Source organism: Ptychodera flava, chromosome 2 (genome assembly GCF_041260155.1).
Source record: "Ptychodera flava strain L36383 chromosome 2, AS_Pfla_20210202, whole genome shotgun sequence".
NCBI classification, from domain to species: domain Eukaryota; kingdom Metazoa; phylum Hemichordata; class Enteropneusta; family Ptychoderidae; genus Ptychodera; species Ptychodera flava.
In genome coordinates, this window is record NC_091929.1 from 27,186,727 (window position 1) to 27,209,542 (window position 22,816).

Consider the following 22,816-nt stretch of genomic DNA (forward strand, 5'->3'; position numbering starts at 1 on the left):
TCATCAAGTTTGATTTTTACGATTCTCTGTTGAAATATGTAATTTATACGCCTATGAATCAAGCAATGTTGACAGTCAGTTGTATTGTTTCAAATATGGTTTACTGAAATATGATACCTTTGACCCTGGGAGGTTTTCAAAACGCGCACTGATACATGATGATACACCAATGCCGCTGTTCATGTCGTATATAGATTGTGAAGGATATTTGAACGATGATTGATTACTTACTGAATATTCGCACATGCTCTGATTGTCTACAGAACAAAAGGGACGTCAGCAGAATGGCGAACTCGAATGACAATTCGTCAGCTTGGTACCAATAATGTTGCAGAGAGTCCTCATAAAATAAAAATATTTACATAATATATATCGGTATTGTTGTAAGACAAAGGTCGGTGCAAGGAATATAAAAAAGTCACTTAATAGTTTAACAGACAGTCTGTGTTTCCGGTTAGTATAAATTGCAGTTACGTTATATTTTGAGCCAATATAGAAAACAGTGCACCAAACTTCCATCAGCAGGTGTGGATATTTACTTTGCAGATCACGGGGACAATTGCTTACATCTGAAAGATTGGCTCCCGGCAAAATAAACAACACTTTCATACCTATCGGGTTTTTTAATGTCTAACATCTAGGTAAGTTGAATTGCATTTAAAGCTCAGTCTTTCTTTTCATGAATTGTTTGAGAAAAGTGTGACCAGTATTACAGTATTGAAATGTCTACAGTCTGGTGTTTTTCTGAGAAAAAAACAGACGGCTTCCCGGAAACGGAAAACAAAGATTGCCTTAAACTTATAATTATAATACATAGGTATTGGGGCTATGAAAGGGAAATTTTCTCTTAGATGAGAATCATACGTCAAAGTATATATAGAAGGAGGCATATCAGGCAACCAGCCTTTGACTTGAATGATTGATACATTTAGTGACTCATGATTTTCTTTACAGTTTAGGAATTTCTCTCTCTCCGTTGTCTCTTATTACATCTAACACACACACGCTATATATATATATATATATATATATATATATATATATATATATATATATATATATATATATATATATATATATATATATATATATATATATGTATGTATGTATATATTTGTATATACATATAATTATATATATGTGTGTGTGTGTGTGTGTGTGTGTGTGTGTGTGTAAATGTATGTGTTTGTGTTTCTTTGTCTACTTGTCTGTGTATGTATGTATGTATGTATGTATGTATGTATGTATGTATGTATGTATGTATGTATGTATGTATGTATGTATGTATGTTTGAATGTATGTATGTGTGTATGTATGTATGTATGTATGTATGTATGTATGTATGTATGTATGTATGTATGTATGTATGTATGTATGTATGTGCAAAGGTATTATATAGTTTACTTAGTGTACTGTCTATCTATCTATCTATCTATCCATCTATCTGTCTATCTATCTATCTATCTATCTATTTTATGTGTATTTGTATGTATGTACTGTGTGCATCGAGGAATTTCTACTTATAAATGTTACATTTATAGCTACCAAGAGCACATTTTGTTCATTACCAGTGTCACTCTGAAGTTTATGATAACAACTTGCAAACATTGCTTTACCGTTATCGCTTTTCTTTTTACTCCAAAGCTTCTTCATAACTCCAAACTTGTCAAGTTGAAGGCTTATCGTAAACAACGATATCATGAAATTTCAACTTCTTGTTGTCGTTGCTGTAACACTAGTTCGTTCACATGCGCAACGCACACGAAGTAAGTACTGGCCGTATATTTACTAAATTTTACTTTTCGTAGATGCATGAATAGGAGATAGCGATTATAGTTTTGAACTTTACCTGTTTGACTGAATCCATGCCCTGTGCCAAACATAATTAGGTAACGCATGATTTTGTTTCATCTTATCCATGCATGCCGTTTGTGAAAGTTCCAGCTAGCGGGTATCTCAAATGCCAGGGTAAAGTTGACATATATATAGGAGGAAGCCATTTGAGCTAATTTGACCATAATAATCGATGTACAAAATGCTATTAAAAAAGAACATTCGGCCAATCTACCATGAGTCAGTTTTCGTAGTTTCGTTTTGACTATGTTCTTACCCATGAAGCAAGTTTTTAATATGATAAATCGTAATGCTTTGGTTGTAACATGTTATACATGTGGTCACTGATGAACTTTCAGCTCTGAGTTTGCCTAGGTTTATCTTTAGGCCCGATATCTCATGAAGGGTTCCTGCGAATGTGGTAAAAATGTTAAAGGGGTAGATAAGGTGATAAGTTAATCCATTAGAAAAAGTGTGATTATATAATGGCGCATCAAATCTTACCGTACCAGCTCTTCATTATTTAAGCAATAATGTAACCCCTCCCAGCCAATACTGGGCAAAAGTAAGCTTTGCACGACATAATGTAAGAGTGGAAGACGAATACATCATGGAGTGCAAAGTTTACCTGTCAATGAGTCCATAAGGGTCCGGGAGGGAGTACTATCGCTATTATTTTATAGTTTTGTCAACGCCAGAGAATTTGTAGATTTAGAAAACATCTGTGGCCACAATGCTAGTTAATCGGATACATTATCTGTAGTAATCTGAGGATATGACGTCCCAGAATTCGCTGGTATTGAAAAGGCTATAGTATAATAGCAAATTCCTAATATGCTTAATTCATTTTTTTGCAGGAAAGGAAAAGTGTTGAAAATGTCTATTTGCAATATAACTTTTTTTTTCAATTTAAGCTATCGGAATTTTAGTCAAAACTTTGTAGCGTGCACCACTGTTTTAAACGATAAGAACAACCAGAATGTACAGCAACAAAAATATCATCAATATTATTCTCAAGAAACCATAACAATAGCACTGGAGTGCGTCAGGGATAAGGCATAATCAAGTTTCTTCCTTGCATGTGTTCTGTCTGGCAGTGAACATTGCCATTGCTAAAAGTATAAGCGGCCAAGGAGCGTTGGCGCTGAGACAAGTGGTCGACGGTGACATGTCTACCTGTGTAAGCTTCAAGGATATCGACAAAATTAAATTGGACCTCGCAAGACCGTTCGACATCCATCGAGTTCGAATGCGCTTGGATCATCGAGTTCGCGGTAAGAATAGTATCTCTGGACAATATTTGTATATTTTCTTCCGACTTCCCAATGTTACATCACTAGTTTCCATCACAACGCACGATTGAAAGGAGAGCTATCGAATGTAAATTTTCGTAAAATTTGAATACAACTGAGAATACAAAGAAGAAATCTGCATGTATTTGTATGTCTTTTACATGAATAAACTGTATGGATTCCTTACCAGATAATTGCTGTCAGATTTAAAAGATGAATTTATCATCAGTATTTAACCGTTCAGGGGGAAGATTCCTTCGCAATAACCAAATTTTCACAAGGAATGCTTTCGCCGAAATCGTAGTACTAAGATTGTTTCCTAACTTTTGTACAATTGTAGGGTCGATATTGCAGACAATATTCAACTTTTTGTGACGTATTCGAAGTAACTGCACTGATAAAATTTCTGATAATTGAAGAAACGAGTGTAATATTACACCGTATTTGCTAACCATCTTCAAAATTCTTTTCGAAATTTACGTTGTAATATAAACGTTACCAGTAAATGATATATCTTGTTCCTTGAAATAACGAAAAAATCACAAAAGTGCTCTGGCTCAAACGTGACAACTTACAGACATTTTATGCAATTGTCTCGTTTCATAATGACATTTACACAAAACTAAGACGTTTAAACTGAAGTGACATGACATATGGTCGTTATGCTTAAAAAATTGTTTGGTTCAATGACAAAATGATTTCATTTCATTAAATTTAAACTGTAAAAGTTTCGATTACATTACACTTTCCCTGCAGTTACTCTCTTTTAAATATCCTAATTAATTTCCAATCGTGTTTTTAGCAAATACTTGAATATTCGACTTATAAATTGTGCAGCTTCTTTGGTTGCCCAACATTTTGTTAGCTCTATTTTAAAAGTAATGCCAGGCTAAATATTCTGGGCTCGCATACATATAAAAACATCTATATTTCATTACAGGAAAGTTTCCAGATGTACAAATCAGGACTGGAAACCACACAAACCCCAATCGAAATCACGAATGTTTAAAACACGTCCTAAGAAGTGATTCGGCCGTCTTTGGGAAGGACTGCCATGACACTTGTAGATACATAAACATCAGAAAGATGAAAAATGTAAAGTCTTTAATGCTTTGTGAACTTGAAGTCGTTGCTCCAGGTAAATTTTGTGCACTTGCATGAAACATACTTCTACACTTCTGATCTGAAAAAGAACTTGTTTGCATTGAATTTATCTTGAACTCACCAGAGCACATCTACACTTACAGAGGTGTACCAAAGAAACATTTTCATTGTTTGACGTCTTACTTCTTCCTCTTTCTCCAGCAGATTACATGAAAAACAGTTTCTTTCTTGATTTTATTGTAACCATGGAAAAGTTAGGAAAATAGGAAGTTCCATCCGTTGTCGATCATAATTGTCGTGTTTCTATTATTTTCGTACACTTTTTGCAAGCATTAAATCAATGCTGTCACTAATTGTCATGGCAAATACATTTAGAGTACCATACGAATAAACATATTTTAATTTGTCGATTATCACCTTCTCAGAAAAAGGCAAAATCTTGCCTGATCATTCCTTTTTTCCTACTACAATCTGCCACAAGTTGATTTTGTTCATAATGTTCTCTCTCATCATGATCACCAACATATAGAGGTACTCTTCTTCATTTTCATAACTATAACCACCCCCACCAAGTCTTTATTTTAATCATAATCTTCACCTTGATAATGATCACCACCACCACCACAACTACCATCATATCATCATCATCATTATCAATAACAACATCATAAATAACAAGAACAACATAATCATCAACAACAAGAACAACACATATTACCAACGTGTTTATGAGATTTGCCGTCGTCAATAACAGTAATACTAAGCCGTATACTTTTATTCTCCCCTCGTTTCCACCTAAATATTTGCTATCTTATTGGCAGAACATAAATTTATTTTATTCGTTTATTTTATTTATAAAGGTTTATCCGAAACAAGCCGTCAAAAAATCTAGATAGTATCGGGTGACTAAAACAGGTGCAAGTAACGGAGAAAAAAATCAGTCCATGTTTGACTGCTTTTACTACAAAAGCAGCTGATTTTCCAGGTCCTGTGATTTGAAAATCAAATTAACTTTAAAAGTTGCCCAATACCATTTTTATTGTCAAGGTAAATGATGACCACGACAATCATTTTGTCCGTTACCGTCATAGTTTGCGAACCACCGGTGCCTGTCACAGATGTCGCTAAAGGCAAAGACATAGTAGGAGCTGCAGAGATGATCAATCAGAGATCAGTGGATGACCATGGCGTGGAATTTGATATGACGAACGTACATGGTGTCCACCCTCTAGCGAAGAATAGAGATCAACCATCTTGGAAAATCGACTTAGGAGAATCATTTGATATCTATCAAGTAGATATAATTAATACAGATGACTGCCCAGGTATGTATCTGAATTCACGGGAGGCGTTAAAATGTTCATAGAACAAGGTATATAGGTATGCCACAGATGTATGAATCTACGATCATTCGTTTACAAAGTATAATGAAAAACACGAGATTATCAATCACGGATGAATACTATTCCGATTTGTCAAGCCATAAATTATATGCTGTTCATGGGGTTACCTACCTCATTACTCTTGATCTGTGAGAATACAGTGTATAAGTCCGGTATGACCAATGACAATGAGTTTACTCATGTACACAAGCCCAGCGTGGCCTATTTTTTCCATTTAAACATATTATTTTTAAATCCGCAACCTCACACCTGAGCTTTAAGGATTATGAAAACTCGAAGGCTGTTATCGAGGAATGATTGGAGGAGTAGACACAAAATGTTGATTTTCTTACTTTTCGACCTGAGAGAAATTCGCGCTTTTAGAAGGTGCTAAACCAAGTGTTTAACCCCGCCTCTTACGTGTAACGTCTTCTGTTATTATTCGTTACTCAAAAATAGGCTCGTTTGATTTACGAATCTTTTGTTTTACTTATAATTCTGCAAACGAAAGGAAAGAATATGGAAAGAATTGACTTTTTATTGCCTATTTAAAGGGCCAGTCCTAAATCCCTTGTTCTCGCATTAGTTCTTGTCGAATTGGAATATTTATGAGTTGTTAGTCTTTTGTTTTTCATTGATATCGTTATCAAGTTTGTCAATGTGCTTTTCGATAAAGCTGATAAAAGGCCCGCCGATTTAATACACTAGCTTGCGTTATCCTTTGCTACTTGATTATTCATGATGATGCAATGCGGTTTGCCTAAGTTCATAACCAAAGATCGGCGCCGGATTTAATCCTCGCTGTTCTTAATTCGTAAGTCATGCTTTCTAACAAAAGAATATCAAGAAGCTCGAGGTAAGAGAAAAATGGTACACTTTCACTTCCTTTACAGATTATCCTATTGTCGACACCGAAGTTCGCGTCGGTGATGATGGCAATGACGTAACCAATAACGCAGTCTGCGATGACGTGGTGCAACTCAAAATGGTCCAGAAGGGGAGGTTTAACTTCCACTGTGGTTGTGACTCAGCCCTGCGAGGACGCTATGTCAGTGGTACATTGAAGTCAAACGACCCTGAAAAATATACCGCCTGCAAAGTGCGGGTGATGGCCGGTTAAGCGATGATGACAAAATTGGCGAAGACCACTGAACTAGTTTAACACGATTGGAACTAATTTGAGATAACTAGATCATATTTTTTCGAAATTTTCAAAAGTGTTAGGTGTCCTATAGCTGAATGATGCAATATACAAGTTACTCATGCAAACAAGTGTATAACTTAAAAGGAAAGGAGGTGAGCTTGCATTTGCAGATTAAACCTACATTACTTCATCTAATTATCCCAAATTAGTTCCAATCGTGTTGAAACTACCTTTAAAATGTTACAAGGACTATCATATCTCTTTCATTGTTGGATGGTTTAAAGAAGTTAAAAATAACTGATGGATGATTGCTTGTGTTCTCATCAGTTGTAATATTAGCGTAATTACCCTCATCGATCCGCATGTTCAGGCTATTACCCAGGTGACATCATGTAAATATGTAATACTAAAGAGTTATCGTCAGGAGACATACATACTCAAGACCTACATCGCCACCGCTTTGCTCCGTTCGACATCGGTAAAGAACTTACTCATATCACATGCCTAAAGAGGGTGGCTGTAATGTGTTAGCGCAACTTAGTCATGACTACTGCTAGGATGAAGCACACACATTCGCACATAAATCAACAACAAAAATAACACTTAATATAATGTGAATAACATTTAGACAAGTGACTTTTCTTTCAACAAGTGATGTATAATTTATATGAAAATTCATGCATCAAATGCATGTTGATTTTAGTAATGTCCTTGAACCAAAAGTGTGATTTTAACACATCAGCAAATTTTCGAAATACTTGCATGTTTTAGAATGGGAACATTATATTACTTATATGTCAGTATCGATTTAACAATTTAGATTTTTAGTAAAAGTCATTAATCGTTTTCATTGCCATAACAATTAATTATCAAACAGATGAAATCAACAGGCTAAGTATATTTCATTTCCCTGTTCCGAATGCAATCCAAAAAGCAAGCACTTACAAACATGAAAGTGCTAATTTGAAATGTTCATGAATTCCCGTGGTGCAAGACATTTATGATTCTTTTTATTGGGGGAGGGGGGCATTCTATCTGTCATCACTGGGAGAGACATGTGTGTCGTTTATAGGGTTAAGCGATACGGGAAAGTAAGTGGTCATACAATTCCAGTTTTTTTACATTTACACATGTATATGTCAATAACTACTAATTATTGGTGTAAGCATTCTACGGGGTACATAACGCGAGAACTCAATGCTCTGATGAGAAGTTCAGATATTAATTTCCTTTGAAATAAACAGTTACCGGGCGGATCTCGTAATGTTATGGTTTGCAACGTGATATATTCGCAGGTACCGATTTCACGAAATCCATGTGCTTGAGATGTATGTTGACGAAATCAACCGACGAATGGTATTGACGGACAATTAAGTAGGTGTTTATAGGCAAACTCCATTCAAACAGTCTAAAAATCAAGAATTCATTTACATCTTTTGGGAAAGGATGACCTTTCTTATGATTATTATAATAACTCTTAATAGAATACGTACAACTCCTACGAATAGTTACCGTTACATATCGGAATACCGTGTATATCTCGACCGAAAACGTGAACAAACAGCTGTTTCCTTGAAGCTCTTAATGCGACTTGTAAACAGCACACGCAATTGTTCGGTTATACACGAATTTGTAAACACTACAGAATAGGATAATTGTAAGTTGAAACTAAATTATTTATCTATTTGTAAATATCACCGCTGTGGAAATTTCCACAACAAGTGTCCACAGAACATCATAGAAAATAAACAAGTCAACAAGATCCCGTTATCATCTCATAATCCGAACAATATGTAACGTACACGATCAGAAGCGCTATGTAAGCTCATAATGCAAATTATTAGTTGTTTTACTGTCAAGGTTGAAAGCGCCTCATAGACAGATATTCTGACTTTGACAATTCTTTTCTGGTCTACCACTTGTGGGGGTCATCTTAAAGCTCTTGATGCGAAATTTCATCATCTTCGTTTTTCGAAATGTTTTTTTTTTTTTTCTGGCATAGAGTTAACACAGGGATGGCGGCCATTTTTTCTGGCATAGAGTTAACACAGGGATGGCGGCCATTTTGACTATCAAATATTAATTTGTTCCTCTAGTTCCAAAGTTTGTATTGTGACCCCTATTTTTCACTCTTGTGTTGGTAAAAGAATTGTTGAAAGTTTATGTGCGGAAAGTTTAAGTTTGGGCAAAAGCCGAAGTATTTTACTTTCGAGGTGCACACTACCTTAAGACCACAAAATATTGTCTATGTTGCGGACGAATTAAAATCTTAAAAACCCTTCAACTACATGGTCGGTAGGTAGCAGAGAAATGCCTGCATTAACTTAAACAATATTATAAATTCCTTGAAACAAAGGCGATCGGTGGGCCTAATAATTAGTTGTATATTTTCATATTCAACACTAAACGCATTCTTAACAATTAATTATTCTAGTTTTTTTAACTCTTTACGAGGTTGGCGGCCCGGAACGGGAGACAGATTTACGATTTTTTATAACTACTCGATACATACAGTGAAAAGAGATTGACTATACTTTTCAAATCTACCGACAAATACGATGTAGCAGATATTAGAAATGTGTTTGGTTCAAATGTTTCCTAATTGCGCAGGCAAGGAAGAATTTTATTTACTTTTTAGTGATGAGAAGGTGTGTATGAACAGGGTCCATTAGTAATCAAGGTGAGATGGAATATTCAACTTGAAAAATAAAATTTTTGACTTTGCTCGTGTTAAGTATGAAAAACATCTTCTATTGAAACCTTTAGTGAAAATTACTCATGCCAATTTTGAATTAGAAGATATACTTTAAACAATATAAGATTTTGCATTCAATTAGTTTACGCATTTACCACATTAGCAAACGTGACATTCGAGAGGCTGAATTCTTAATTTTCTTAATATGCTTTTAAATTGGTTTACACAAGTTGCATATAAATGAAATATTGTTTTACTTTAATAGAACAAGTGTGTTAACGAACCGAATCTTTCCTGGTCGATAGGCAAACGAATCGCAGCAATAAAAAGACTCAGAGCAAAACTTTTCGAACAACTAACATATGATTGAATTTAATGACTACAGCAAATTGTATTTAGATAAATTTGGAACAAGAGGAACAGTTAGTCTGTCAAACGATGTTCCTTTCAAGAGAATGAATATGGCACTTTCTCTTTCATTTGTCTTGTGACCTTAATTTGTGAGTTCATTGTCCATTATCTTTCGAATACTTTAATTTTTACACTGTTGTTTGACGTATTAAAGTGCCAACAAATCATATCCACGTTCACTGACATCTGAACTTAAAATAAGCTTACTTATATGCAATTGACTTTGTTATCCAGTCATAAGGTAAACTTATATCAATTGATAATACCAATGGAGCAACTGTTCATCGTTTACATAAATTGTTAACAGTTTGCCGCCTGTTCGAACAATTGATTTTTAATCGTGTATATTCGCCTCGCCCATCCTTTCATTGTTTAAAGAACAAAAGAAAGCGTCAAATATTGCGAAATCAACCAAATGTTCATCCTGTCGGCATTATAATTGTAAACATAGCCCCTCGAATGTATATTAATAGTTTTTATAAATTTAGAACGTGAGAAACCACTTTGTGGCTATCACACTGTGTTGTCAAACGTGTTGACTGCAGTACTATAGTGCACCCCTCTTCAATAGCAGACGTTTCACTGGACGAGACTAGCTGAATCCATGAAAGATTGTTGATATTCTTAATTTTTTGTTGTTTTCGAAGAGCACTCATCATCTTCACACGTCTTGTCTTCCTTAAATGATTACCATTCCAAGGTGAGTTGTTTTATAAAGCTTAACCTTTCTCAGAACAGGCAAGCGGATTTCGGGCTTGTCTAACATTACAGTGTTATCATGTCACAAGCTTCCTGATAAAATGACCATCAACTTTACGGAATGACACACTTTTCCTAAAATTTCTTAAACGTGCACTCAAGGTGAAATAATGCGTAATATGGAAAAATAAACCATTTTCACAAAGAGGATACTGATTGGTCGAGATATATGGACATATATGGTAATAGAAAATTATGTCAAGAAGAGTCCTATAATTATTGAAAAAGAAGTAAAAGTTTAAAATGAAATTGTATTAAAATGTATAATAAAAGGATGACACAACAAGTGTCTTTTATATCATCTTCATATATATATATACATATATATATATATATATATATATATATTGTTACGTGCAGAGAAAACGAACAAAAGGGTGAACTCAGCAGTTAACGTTTAAACAAAATTTATTACGAAAATAAAACTAATTGCTAAGTCAGGGATAGAGTACAAGCTTTAAAAGTGTACAGACTACTTATCTCAGCTGGGACGGCAAAGCTCCAGTCTCAGAGTTGTAACAGTCAGTCGGATGAATGAACAGTCCTTTGGCTTGCAGGCTTGAAGCTGCACAAAGTCCACAGTATAAATCCAGCGTTGACAGTGAAGGTCTTGAAAAGTCTTGAGAATGACTACTGCTGGAGTTTAGTAACACACAAGAGACACGATCCCAAAAGTCTGACTGGAAGCTGAGCACGTCCCTTTTATAAAGGCATATAAGAACAATCTAGAACTTTTATTGACATGCTAATTACTGTTCTAAAATTATCTCCCTTACACAACTAATCAACTTTCCAGAACATTCCCAACATGACTATTGAATTCAAGGTTGTGAGGTCATCAAGGGCAGTGACCTTGGGAATGTTCTAGACTAATTGAACTCAGGTCATGATGAGTGTGGGGGAAATGACCTACATAACACACCCCCTCTTCAAAAAAGAAAATTTTTCAAAGAAAAATCTTTCTTTTACAAATGTAATCTTGAAAGGATTTAAGTACTCAAATTTTGTTTACTCTAAAGTAAAATTTCTTGAAAGTGAACAACAATAAAATTTCTTGAAAGTGAACAACAATAAAACTCTAAATACGAGAGAGACAGTCTGCAATTAAATTGTCTCTGCCTTTGATATGTCTAATGTCAAGATTAAACTCCTGTAACATTAAACTCCATCTTAGCAATCTCTGATTTTTGCCTTTAAATTTCTGCAGAAAACAAGAGGGTTGTGATCAATATAAACCACTATTGGCTGATTTGAAGAAGTAACATAAACTTCAAAATGCTGTAAAGCTAATATCAAAGATAAACACTCTTTTTCAATTGTAGAGTAGTTTCTCTGGGATTTGTTAAATTTGCGTGAAAAATAGCAAACAGGATGATCTATACCATGACTATCCTCTTGCAATAAAACAGCACCAGCAGCCGTATCACTAGCATCTACAGCTAATTTGAATGGCAAAGTGAAATCTGGTGCAGACAACACTGGGGCACTTTGCAGTATGGCTTTAAGTGTATCAAATGCCTGTTGGCATTGCTCTGACCAAACAAACTTTACTTTCTTTTTAAGTAAGTTAGTCAAAGGCTCAGTAATTGTGGAGAAATTTGGACAGAATTTTCTGTAGTAACCAGCCATACCGAGAAAGCGCATCAGTTGTCGTTTGCAGTTTGGTATGGGAAAACTTGAAATGGCACTGATTTTGGCATCAACAGGTTTTACCTCACCCTGTCCTACAGTATGTCCGAGGTAAGTTACCCTTGCCCATACAAACTCAGATTTGGCAAGGTTGACAGTCAACATTGCTTTACTCAGTCTCTCAAAGAACTTCCGCATGAGCTTGATGTGTTCCTCCCAGGTGTCACTATACAGAATGACGTCGTCAACGTAAGCTGCACACCCGTCTAACCGGATATGACGTCGTTGATCATCCGTTGGAACGTTGCCGGAGAGTTCTTCATTCCAATGGCATCACCTTGTACTGGAACAATCCGTCTGGCGTAACAAAGGCGGATATTTCACGAGCACGATCTGTCAGAGGGACTTGCCAAAATCCCTTCAGTAGGTCAAATTTCGTCACATACTTGGCTTTTCCCACTCGGTCGATGCAGTCATCAATCCTCGGGATTGGGAAAGTGTCTGTCTTTGTTAAAGTGTTGACCTTCCTAAAGTCCGTGCACATACGATAACTGTGATCTGATTTGGGAACAAGTATGCACGGCGAACTCCAGTTACTTTTACTGGGTTCAATAAAGTCATTGTCCAGCAGGTATTTGACTTCTTCCTGGAGATATTTCGCTTTTGTTGGATTCAGTCTGTATGGATGTTGTTTTACAGGCTTACTGTCCCCAACATCAACGTCGTGATAGATGACGTTTGTCCTCGTTGGAACATCTTGAAATAGGTGTTTATATTCGTGGAGCAGTTCTTTTACCTGTTGTTGTTGTTCTGGCTGGAGGTGTGCCAACTTTGTAGACTCCAGCTTCTCCAGGATTTCTGAGTTTTGAAGCTTGACCGAGCCCAGCTTTGAGTTTAGAGTATTTTCACTCGAGTCAGTTTCAGTATCACTATCTTCATAATGGTTTGAACTGACTGCACTGACAGGCTTTGTCTTAGTAGGATTATCCCTATCTAAATATGGCTTAAGCATATTTATGTGACATAGCTGTTTTTGTTTTCGTCTGTCAGGTGTTATTATGATGTAATTTAAATCACTCAATTTCTTATCAATTAGGTATGGCCCAAAGTAACGAGCATGGAGTGGTTTGCCAGGAACCGGAAGTAGAACAAGAACTTTTTGACCTGGTTCAAACTTCCGTTTTGAGGTGTTTTTATCGTATTTGGTTTTCATTGACTGCTGAGATGACTCAAGATTTTCTCTGGCTAATTCACATGCTTTAGAGAGTTTTGTACGAAAATCTGACACATATTGCAAAATATTCAGACAATCATCATCGTCTGATAGGAATTTCTCTTTAACGAGCTTAAGTGGGCCACGGACTGTATGTCCAAATACAAGCTCAAATGGGCTAAAACCAAGAGACTCCTGAATTGACTCTCTAACAGCAAAGAGCAAAAAATGAATTCCTTCATCCCACTGTTTCTCTGTGTCAAAACAGTAGGTCCTAATCATGTTTTTCAAAGTTTGATGAAATCGCTCAAGAGCACCCTGACTTTCTGGATGATAGGCGGATGACCTATACTGTTTAATGCCTAGCTGATCCATTACTTGTTGAAAAATACCAGACATAAAGTTGGAGCCTTGATCGGACTGGACACATTTAGGGAGGCCAAATAAAGTGAAAAATTTGACTAAAGCTCTCACTATAGTCTTTGTCTTTATATTTCTCAGTGGTATGGCTTCGGGGAACCGAGTTGATGTACACATTATTGTCAATATGTACTCATTTCCTGATCTTGTTTTTGGTAGGGGCCCAACACAGTCTATTAGTATCCTACTAAATGGTTCTTGAAATGCAGGAATTGGCTGTAAAGGGGCCTTTGGAATGGTCTGATTTGGCTTTCCTACCATTTGACATGTGTGACAAGTTTTACAGAAATGTGCTACATCCTGCCTGAGATTAGGCCAATAAAAGTGACTGAGAATTTTATGATAAGTTTTCCTGACTCCTAAGTGACCAGCCCAGGGCGTTTCATGGGCCAGGCGCAATATTTCAGCACGGTAGGGCTTTGGAACCACAATTTGATGTTTTATAGCCCAATCGTCATCAACCAAAACATCTGGAGGTCTCCATTTATGCATGAGAATACCAGACTTTGTATAATAGGAACAGAGCTATCTGAAGTTTTACCTTCATCATCTACCCTGTCAAACAAAGACAAAATATCTGGGTCTTTGTGTTGTTCTGCAATGAGATTTGATCTAGAAAATGTCTGACTTTGGTCAGCAGAAGTTTTACTGGAAGTTTCAAATCCACGAGGGATAACGGAATGATCCGTGTCAAACACCTGACTGAGAAAGGTGTCATTTAAGTCAACATCTGTGACATTATTTTTGAGAGTATTTTGATTCTCGAAGTTTTCTTTGACATGGCTCGAGTAATGGCACATGAAGGAAATAAATCGGGTATCTCTTGTTCAATTGGCTCTGGATCCTGATCTAAACTAGGATTATCAGTCACAAGTGGATTAGTAATGACCTTGTCCCAGCAAGGTCGTTTCCAAGAAGAAGGTGAATCCCTTCAAAAGGCAAAAAGGCCTAATACCTAAAGCCACAGGTCCAGAAACAAAGTCCGAAGACAAATAGACATTATGGAGAGGAACAGGAATGTAGTCGTTACAATCTACCCCCTTAATAAGAACTTTAGAACCTGAAAATGACTTTTCAGAAAACGGCAGGGTATCTGCCAACAAAAGAGACTGGGAAGCCCCGGTATCTCTTAAAATTTTGACAGGGGTAGCGGAAGAGAAATCACTAGAAAGTGATATAAAACCATTATGAATAAATGGTTCGAAAATACCCATAATGCTATCTTGAGAAGAATTGACCTTGACCTCATTAATTGGGGATAAGAGGGATTTAACCTCAGAAAATGTGTTGCACACATTATTAGACTCTAATTGAGTTGATGAAGAAATAAAGCCGGTGGGCTTAGATCCACTTTGACCACTTTGACCTTCACGTTTTCTTTTCAACTTGAAACACTCTGACATTAAATGGCCGTCTTTCTTACAATAATTACAAGAAAGTGTACCAAACTGTTTGTCAGAAGGAGATTGAGACTTGGGATCTGACGATGTAGAAGTGTTACTTGAATTTTGTGAACTGTTTTCATTTGATTTCCTACTCTCCTTTGAAAAATTCTTGGATGAAAAGGAGGAGTTAAATTTACCTGCATTGTTTCTGTAAGAAAAGGACTGGGATGGTTTGCTGAGAAATGAAGATTTGTGAGTCAATGAGTAATCATCGGCCAAACGTGCAGCAACCTCTAATGTATCTGCCTTTTGTTCATTGATAAACGTTTTGATGTCACTCCGGATGCACCTTTTAAATTCCTCAATCAAAACAAGTTGTCGTAATTTGTCATAATTCTGACTGACCTTTTCAGAAGAACACCAACGATCAAACAGTTGTTCTTTTGTTCGAGCAAATTCAACATAAGTTTGATCCTTCACCTTCTCACAATCCCTAAATTTCTGACGGTAAGCTTCAGGCACCAACTCATAGCCCTTGAGAATTAATTCCTTCACAGAATCATAATTTGAAGCCTGCTCTACTGACAACTGAATGTAAATTTCTCTGGCTTTACCCACCAAAGCACTCTGCAAAAGCATAGACCAGGACTCCTTAGGCCAATTCAGACTCTGAGCAATTTTCTCAAAATGAAGGAAATATTTATCAACATCCTTTTCTTGGAAAGGGGGGACTAACCTGAAATGCTTAGTGATGTCAAAACCGTGTGAAGGGAAGGATTTTCCTGACTGTCCAAGCTCTAAACGTTTCATTTCTAATCTTTCCTGCCTATCTTTCTCTCTCTGTCTTTCTTCCATTTCTAACTGCATTTGTATTTTTTCTTTTTCTATTTGTAATTCTAGTTTCTTGATCTCCAAATTTGTCTGCATTTCTAATTCTAATTTTCTGAGTTCAGAGGTAGACTCGGGCTCATAATCTTTCAGGGTGGATTCCTCAAATTGGCCTAAATCAACTAGATGTTTGGCAATACGGTACTGTATTTCCCTCTTGCGCATAGATCTTTTGACTTCTACTTTAAGGAAATTGGCCAGTGTTATGAGGTCGTCTTTTCTGAGGGAATCAAATGTGTCCTGATCAAGGTCATCCATTTCCTCTGGTTTAAATTCCGCCATGATTAAATTTCGCTGAGTTCACAGTATACAGTAGTTTTAAAAAGGCTGGCAAAATGTTGTCAAACGGCTCAAAATATTCGTATCCCGGACGAGCCCCCAATTTGTTACGTGCAGAGAAAACGAACAAAAGGGTGAACTCAGCAGTTAACGTTTAAACAAAATTTATTACGAAAATAAAACTAATTGCTAAGTCAGGGATAGAGTACAAGCTTTAAAAGTGTACAGACTACTTATCTCAGCTGGGACGGCAAAGCTCCAGTCTCAGAGTTGTAACAGTCAGTCGGATGAATGAACAGTCCTTTGGCTTGCAGGCTTGAAGCTGCACAAAGTCCACAGTATAAATCCAGCGTTGACAGTGAAGGTCTTGAAAAGTCTTGAGAATGACTACTGCTGGAGTTTAGTAACACACAAGAGACACGATCCCAAAAGTCTGACTGGAAGCTGAGCACGTCCCTTTTATAAAGGCATATAAGAACAATCTAGAACTTTTATTGACATGCTAATTACTGTTCTAAAATTATCTCCCTTACACAACTAATCAACTTTCCAGAACATTCCAAACATGACTAATTGAATTCAAGGTTGTGAGGTCATCAAGGGCAGTGACCTTGGGAATGTTCTAGACTAATTGAACTCAGGTCATGATGAGTGTGGGGAAATGACCTACATAACAATATATATATATATTATATATATATATATATATATATATATATATATATTATATATATATATATATATATATATATATATATATATATATATATATATACACAAAATGTATACATGTGCCCTCCCGGTTATCACCATAATGGCTTTATGGCAACCCTCTGAACTTGGGCACAGAGTGTACGGTATATATATATATATATATATATATATATATATATATATATATATATATATATATATATATATATATATATATATATATATATATATATATATATATATATATATATATATATATATAATATATATATATACACTTCATAAAACTCTAGGGTTGATAAGACCCATACACTTCTTATAAACCGCTTTTAAAAATCTTATAATATATATATATATATATATATATATATATATATATATATATATATATATATATATATATATATATATATATATATATATATATATATATATATATATATATAGAACGCCTCCTCAGATCTATTATTCAACTGTTCACCTGTTTCTTTTAAATAACAATATTATATCTTCATAACTTATGAGCTCTTCTAGCTAGAAGAAGAACATGTATGGTGCAATCATGAACTTACAACTGTTTGTTGGAATTGCTGTAATATTGACTGGTGCTCGGGCGAAACGAACTCAAAGTAAGTGGTACTTGTATTCTTATCTGACTGTATATCCTTCCTTAGATAAGTATATTGAGCTAAAGACAGATCTCGCCGTCAAAGAAGATTAAGAGAATTCGGTCTTGTGTAAGCGAGTGATTACCCTCTGCCAGAAATGAGTAATCAGCCCCTCGTACATTTGCACGGTACTTCTCTGAACAAAGGTATATGAACGGGTCACCCACTTCATAAAACTCTAGGGTTGATAAGACCCTGTACACTTCTTAGAAACTATTTTTCAAGATCTTAATATTTAATGATACATGCGCAAAACTTGTTGCGAACCTGTGAAAACAGGTGAAGTAAGATCAAAGCCAATAAAGATGTCAACAGTGCTGTTACACTAAAATACACAGATGTGATTCTGCTTCTTTCAGGATGAAAAAAGTTACATATCAACATACATTATTTAAAGGTCGAATTAGATTTGAATCGTCAAGCCTTCAAGTTGTTAGTTGTTAGTTTTTCTACAAAGATCAGGTGTAGATTGTAGACATGGAAAATGGCGGTTGCTCAATAACGTGTCTGTTCCGGAAATACGATTTTTAAAAACAGAAATAAACTCACATTTGAGTCATGCAGTACAATGATGGATTTCATCGTGTGTGAATGTAGTTTTATTAAAATGGTACATAAGGGGAAACGATACCCATAACTATGAGGTAATTTTGGCTATCGATAAGGTGGTTTCTATTGAAAAGTACAATTTTGATGATTAATATTTGAATCATCAGAGGATGAATAGCAACAGCGTATGAAGCAAATTGAGCCTTCTATATCGTCTGTGCTCTATCTGACAGTGAACATCGCCGTTGCTAAAAATATAAGTGGCGACTTAGAGGCAGCACTGGGACAACTAGTTGATGGCGATATGTCTACCTGTGTAAGCTTCAAGGACATCAAGGAAATTACACTCGATCTCGGCAGATCGTTTGACATTCATCGTGTAAAATTGCGTTTGGACCATAAAGTTCGGGGTAAGTATCCATTCTGTGTGTAATACATGTATATTTTTTCTGTTACGTGCAACACGTCGAGTTTCAATTTTAATTGCAATTGGCGCAATTGATATGCCGAATTGAATGGTCAACACAACATAAATGTAAATGTGCGCCCGCAAGCTCTTGAACATCTCCATGTTTTGTGTAAACGTAAACGTGTTCGTGTACGTGTTCTCGATCGATATGACGTCATTGGGGCCAGATATGACAGCTCGGTCACTCAAATGGTTAACGACAGCATTCCCGGCTTTGACTTATTACAGTGATTCATATCCTGTATCTTTTCATACAATATTTAGACAACTTGGGACCAATCCTGACGGGTTTAGCATGCTAGCAGGGTACGCTTACCCATTCCGGACACCCGATACCACCACTAACTATCAGTGGTTCAGGATGGTCCTACTTAAATTTGTAAATCACAATTGTTCCATTGACCCCGTAATGTATTACCTTGAATGGAAATGATTATTGGACGAGTTCAATGTCAGATTTAAATGACAGAAATCAAATTTGTTTCACTTGACCGCAGAAACTTGTTAGTACACGTTAATCACGTTTTCTAAGTTGTCAGCAAGTTGAATGTATAGTAACAATTATTGGATACTTTAAAATTCTATTGTTGGTAATTTCAATTGCTACCATTACTTGATCAGATGGAGTCATTTGTGATACCAGTGTTCTTATTGAATTACTCATTTTATCAGTTGAATGTCGATCACAACATTATCAACACAAACAACAACACAGAATAAAGTTATTTAAGTAAATGAACTCTTGAAAGGATATAAAAGGACATAAATCGTGTTCCTTTATAGATAATGTGAAAAGATTACACGCGTGCAATGTTTAGCACATCTTTATTTCATGACAGGCCGTTTTCCTGATGTGAAAATTTATACTGGAAACAGCACTAAATCCAGTCGAAATGCAGAGTGTTTGAAACACGTAATAAGAAGTGATTCTGTCGTCTTTGGGAAGGACTGTCACGCAGTCTACAGATACGTGAACGTTGAGAAGATGAAAAAGATCCAGTCTTTGTCGCTTTGTGAACTTGAAGTCATTGCCCCAGGTAAAGTTTACGGGGGTTTGATATGTAAATATCTCTAACGCCTTTGATATGTAATGCATTTTCTCATTCTGTCCATTTATAAAATTTTCTGACCAAATGAACATCAACAAAGGTATACCGAGGGAGTATTTTTACCTAATGATGTGATATTTTTCTTTTTCCTCAAACGGATTAGATGCCAATCCTTTCCTTGAATGTAAAATACAATCATCGAACAAATGGTATTAAAACTTTATAAATCTCGAATATACCATTTTTTGCCAAGTCATTAAGAATCGTTTTGGTTCTGTTATTACATGTTCACTCTTCATTGCGGGCAATATGTCAATGCCGATACTTTGCCTCTTTCCTGTATAGCATAAGACTCAATATCATTTAACATACCGGATTATATTATGACACATCATGATAGATCTTTTCTTGTTCTCATCTTCCTTCTTCAATGTATTTATCTTGCTTTTTTATGAAGATCCTCCTCTCCATAAATCACAGCTACAAAATTCTTTAAACCCTCTTCGTCTACTTCTTCCTCGTCCTCTCTATCATCATAACCGTCATCATCGTCACCATCAACAACAACGACAAAAACAACAACAACAACAACAACAACAACAACAACAACTTAACACTGTTTTCCTCATCATCATTACATACTTCAAGCACCACCCAGTTTAGGTCGTTTTCCCAATCTTCATCACAAATCACACAGTTTTGTTCCATTCAAACAGACATGCGTCTGTATTGTTTGCTGAATATGAAAATAGAGAAATTTACCCAATTTATTTTTAATTCCGTCATAGTCTGTAAGCCACCAGTGCATGTAACAGATGTCGCGAAAGGCAAAGACATAATGGGGATTGTGGAGATGATAAATCAAACATCACAGGCTGACCATGGCAAAAAAACTAACCGAGCGAGCGGCAAATCTTCTGACAATCAAACGGCTTGGAAAATCGACTTAGGAGAATCGTTCGATATCTACCAAGTAGACATACTCAATACAAAGCAATGCGCAGGTATGCGGCTGTGACTTTGATTACAGTGAAATTTTTATTAGAACAAAGTATGCGGCTGTGACTGGGTTTACGGTAATTTTTTTTATTAGAACAAGGTGTATACTATTAGCTTTGTCGCAGATGTATGAATTTACGTTCATACGATTGGAGAGCTTGAATATAAAACAAATCAGGCATCTATAAAGGGTGAGTATTATCCTTAGTCGCTGAAAAAATCAGGCACATTGTACAGAAATGAACCATGTATCTCGGGGGCAGACTTTCGGACTCTTTTAACTTTTACAAATCTTCTCTGATCTACCACTTATGGAGAGCATTTTAAAGCTCATACAGTAAAAACACTAACCTCGTCGTAGTTTAACAAAAATAGGAAAATTCGGCTTCTAAAACTGTTCTTGCAGCATTTGCTCTTGTTGACAGTACGGTCATTAATTGATTACAAATAACCCTTGCTAAATTATTATTCTGAAGCAAGATATATATGAAAATGAAATGGATCTATTTGTCACTGCCTACTTGATGAAACTCTCTTAACATATCCATTTCTACTTGATACTTACATGATGCATTACGGCTTCCTTATGTCCACCAATGCATATTTCAAACAAAATAACACTCTGCAGAGTATTCATATTGCATTGGTATTGCTTTCTTACAGACGAAAACTGAGAGAAAAAATCGCATGCTTTTTTCTTTTTACATCAGATTATCCTATTATCGATACTCAAGTTCACATCGGTGATGATGACGAGAACATAGACAACAACGCGGTCTGTGATGATGTGGTACAACGTAAAATGGTCAATAGGAAGAGGTTTAACTTCCATTGTGGCTGTGACACACCCCTGCGAGGGCGCTACGTCAGTGGGACGTTGTTGACACAAGACCCAGAAAGGCATACCGCCTGTAAAGTACGAGTGATGGCTGGTTAACGACAAAAATGACCACGAAAAGTAGAAGAGCTGAAGCTTTTTTTCCACGTTAACATTACCTTGAAACGTTTCATGCACAAAAGTTCATTGAACTCAAAATAGAATGATGGATGTCTTTTATCACAAATATCACCAATTTATCCATACATACATACACACGCACACGGTTGCCACTTATGAACAATATTAACATATCATGATAAAGAGCCGTCATCACGACTTGAACTTCAAACCATCATCACCGTCGAGTAGCACAGTAAAGCAGTGGAAAACTTGCTTAGCCACACTCCAATTTCTAACATGGATGGCTGAATGATCCGACGTGAAGATGCAATTCAGTTATGACTGTAGTTTAAATACAACACACACACACAAACACTGGTACACATCATTCGCAAATAATCACAAACTACAAAGTTATTACGTGTCAGTGACTTTCATTGGAACAATGGGTGAGGTGTATGAAAATTACGGATTTCACGCTGTGTGTTTCGCCATCGAATCTGTTACAGTAGATTATCTTCTTATGTCACCATTATATATAAAGCAAAATGAACATGCAATAAAAGAAATAAAATCAAATCGTTACCAGACCAATATTTTTTTGAAAATCAACCAACCAACAAACAAACAAAAGCGGCAGCTGCCGCAAGAAATGACATCCATCAGGGTCTCTCACCATGCGCAATACTTCATCTCCCTGTTTAGAATTAAATACGCCGGCGATGCAAATTTAAATAGAACATGAGTTTCTACCGTGCATTAATTATCATGCGTGAGAGTGGTACTATTGGGTATTCTCCGACAACCAGGAGAGAGCACGGCATCATTTAAGTGTAAGGTGGTACACGAAATTCAATATTGATAAGAGAGAGAGAGAGAGAGAGAGAGAGAGAGAGAGAGAGAGAGAGAGAGAGAGAGAGAGAGAGGAGAGAGAGAGAGAGAGAGAGAGAGAGAGAGAGAGAGAGAGAGAGAGAGAGAGAGAGAGAGAGAGAGA

At 36.1% G+C, this 22,816-nt stretch overlaps 2 protein-coding genes across 3 annotated transcripts; both read left to right on the forward strand.

Moving 5' to 3' along the window:
- Positions 1-377: 377 nt before the first annotated feature.
- LOC139118256 (uncharacterized) lies at positions 378-10,382 on the forward strand. Its single transcript, XM_070681535.1, has 6 exons — positions 378-641; positions 1,645-1,766; positions 2,931-3,107; positions 4,066-4,263; positions 5,321-5,554; positions 6,505-10,382. Exons 2-6 carry the CDS (start codon positions 1,700-1,702, stop codon positions 6,729-6,731), a joined length of 903 nt encoding a protein of 300 aa, XP_070537636.1. The 5' UTR covers positions 378-641; positions 1,645-1,699; the 3' UTR covers positions 6,732-10,382.
- LOC139118268 (uncharacterized) lies at positions 10,374-22,554 on the forward strand. 2 transcript variants are annotated; one of them, XM_070681542.1, is made up of 6 exons: positions 10,374-10,561; positions 17,674-17,777; positions 18,599-18,775; positions 19,674-19,871; positions 20,672-20,887; positions 21,593-22,380. In XM_070681542.1, the coding sequence occupies exons 2-6, from the start codon at positions 17,696-17,698 to the stop codon at positions 21,817-21,819; spliced, it is 900 nt and encodes a 299-aa protein (XP_070537643.1). In that variant the 5' UTR covers positions 10,374-10,561; positions 17,674-17,695; the 3' UTR covers positions 21,820-22,380. The 2 variants fall into 2 exon arrangements, with proteins under 2 accessions (XP_070537643.1, XP_070537647.1); XM_070681546.1 differs by having other exon boundaries at positions 10,424-10,561; positions 17,683-17,777; positions 21,593-22,554.
- The last annotated feature ends 262 nt before the right edge of the window (positions 22,555-22,816 follow it).

What these genes read in the sequence shown, in the direction of transcription:
- LOC139118256 (XM_070681535.1), top strand. Translation starts at nt 1,700, where the DNA reads ATGAAATTTCAACTTCTTGTTGTCGTTGCTGTAACACTAGTTCGTTCA. An exon ending in ACATGCGCAACGCACACGAA is followed by an intron (nt 1,767 to 2,930) that starts GTAAGTACTGGC and finishes TCTGTCTGGCAG; the next exon opens with TGAACATTGCCATTGCTAAA. An exon ending in TAATACAGATGACTGCCCAG is followed by an intron (nt 5,555 to 6,504) that starts GTATGTATCTGA and finishes CTTCCTTTACAG; the next exon opens with ATTATCCTATTGTCGACACC.
- LOC139118268 (XM_070681542.1), top strand. Translation starts at nt 17,696, where the DNA reads ATGTATGGTGCAATCATGAACTTACAACTGTTTGTTGGAATTGCTGTA. An exon ending in TCGGGCGAAACGAACTCAAA is followed by an intron (nt 17,778 to 18,598) that starts GTAAGTGGTACT and finishes TCTATCTGACAG; the next exon opens with TGAACATCGCCGTTGCTAAA. An exon ending in TTTGGACCATAAAGTTCGGG is followed by an intron (nt 18,776 to 19,673) that starts GTAAGTATCCAT and finishes ATTTCATGACAG; the next exon opens with GCCGTTTTCCTGATGTGAAA.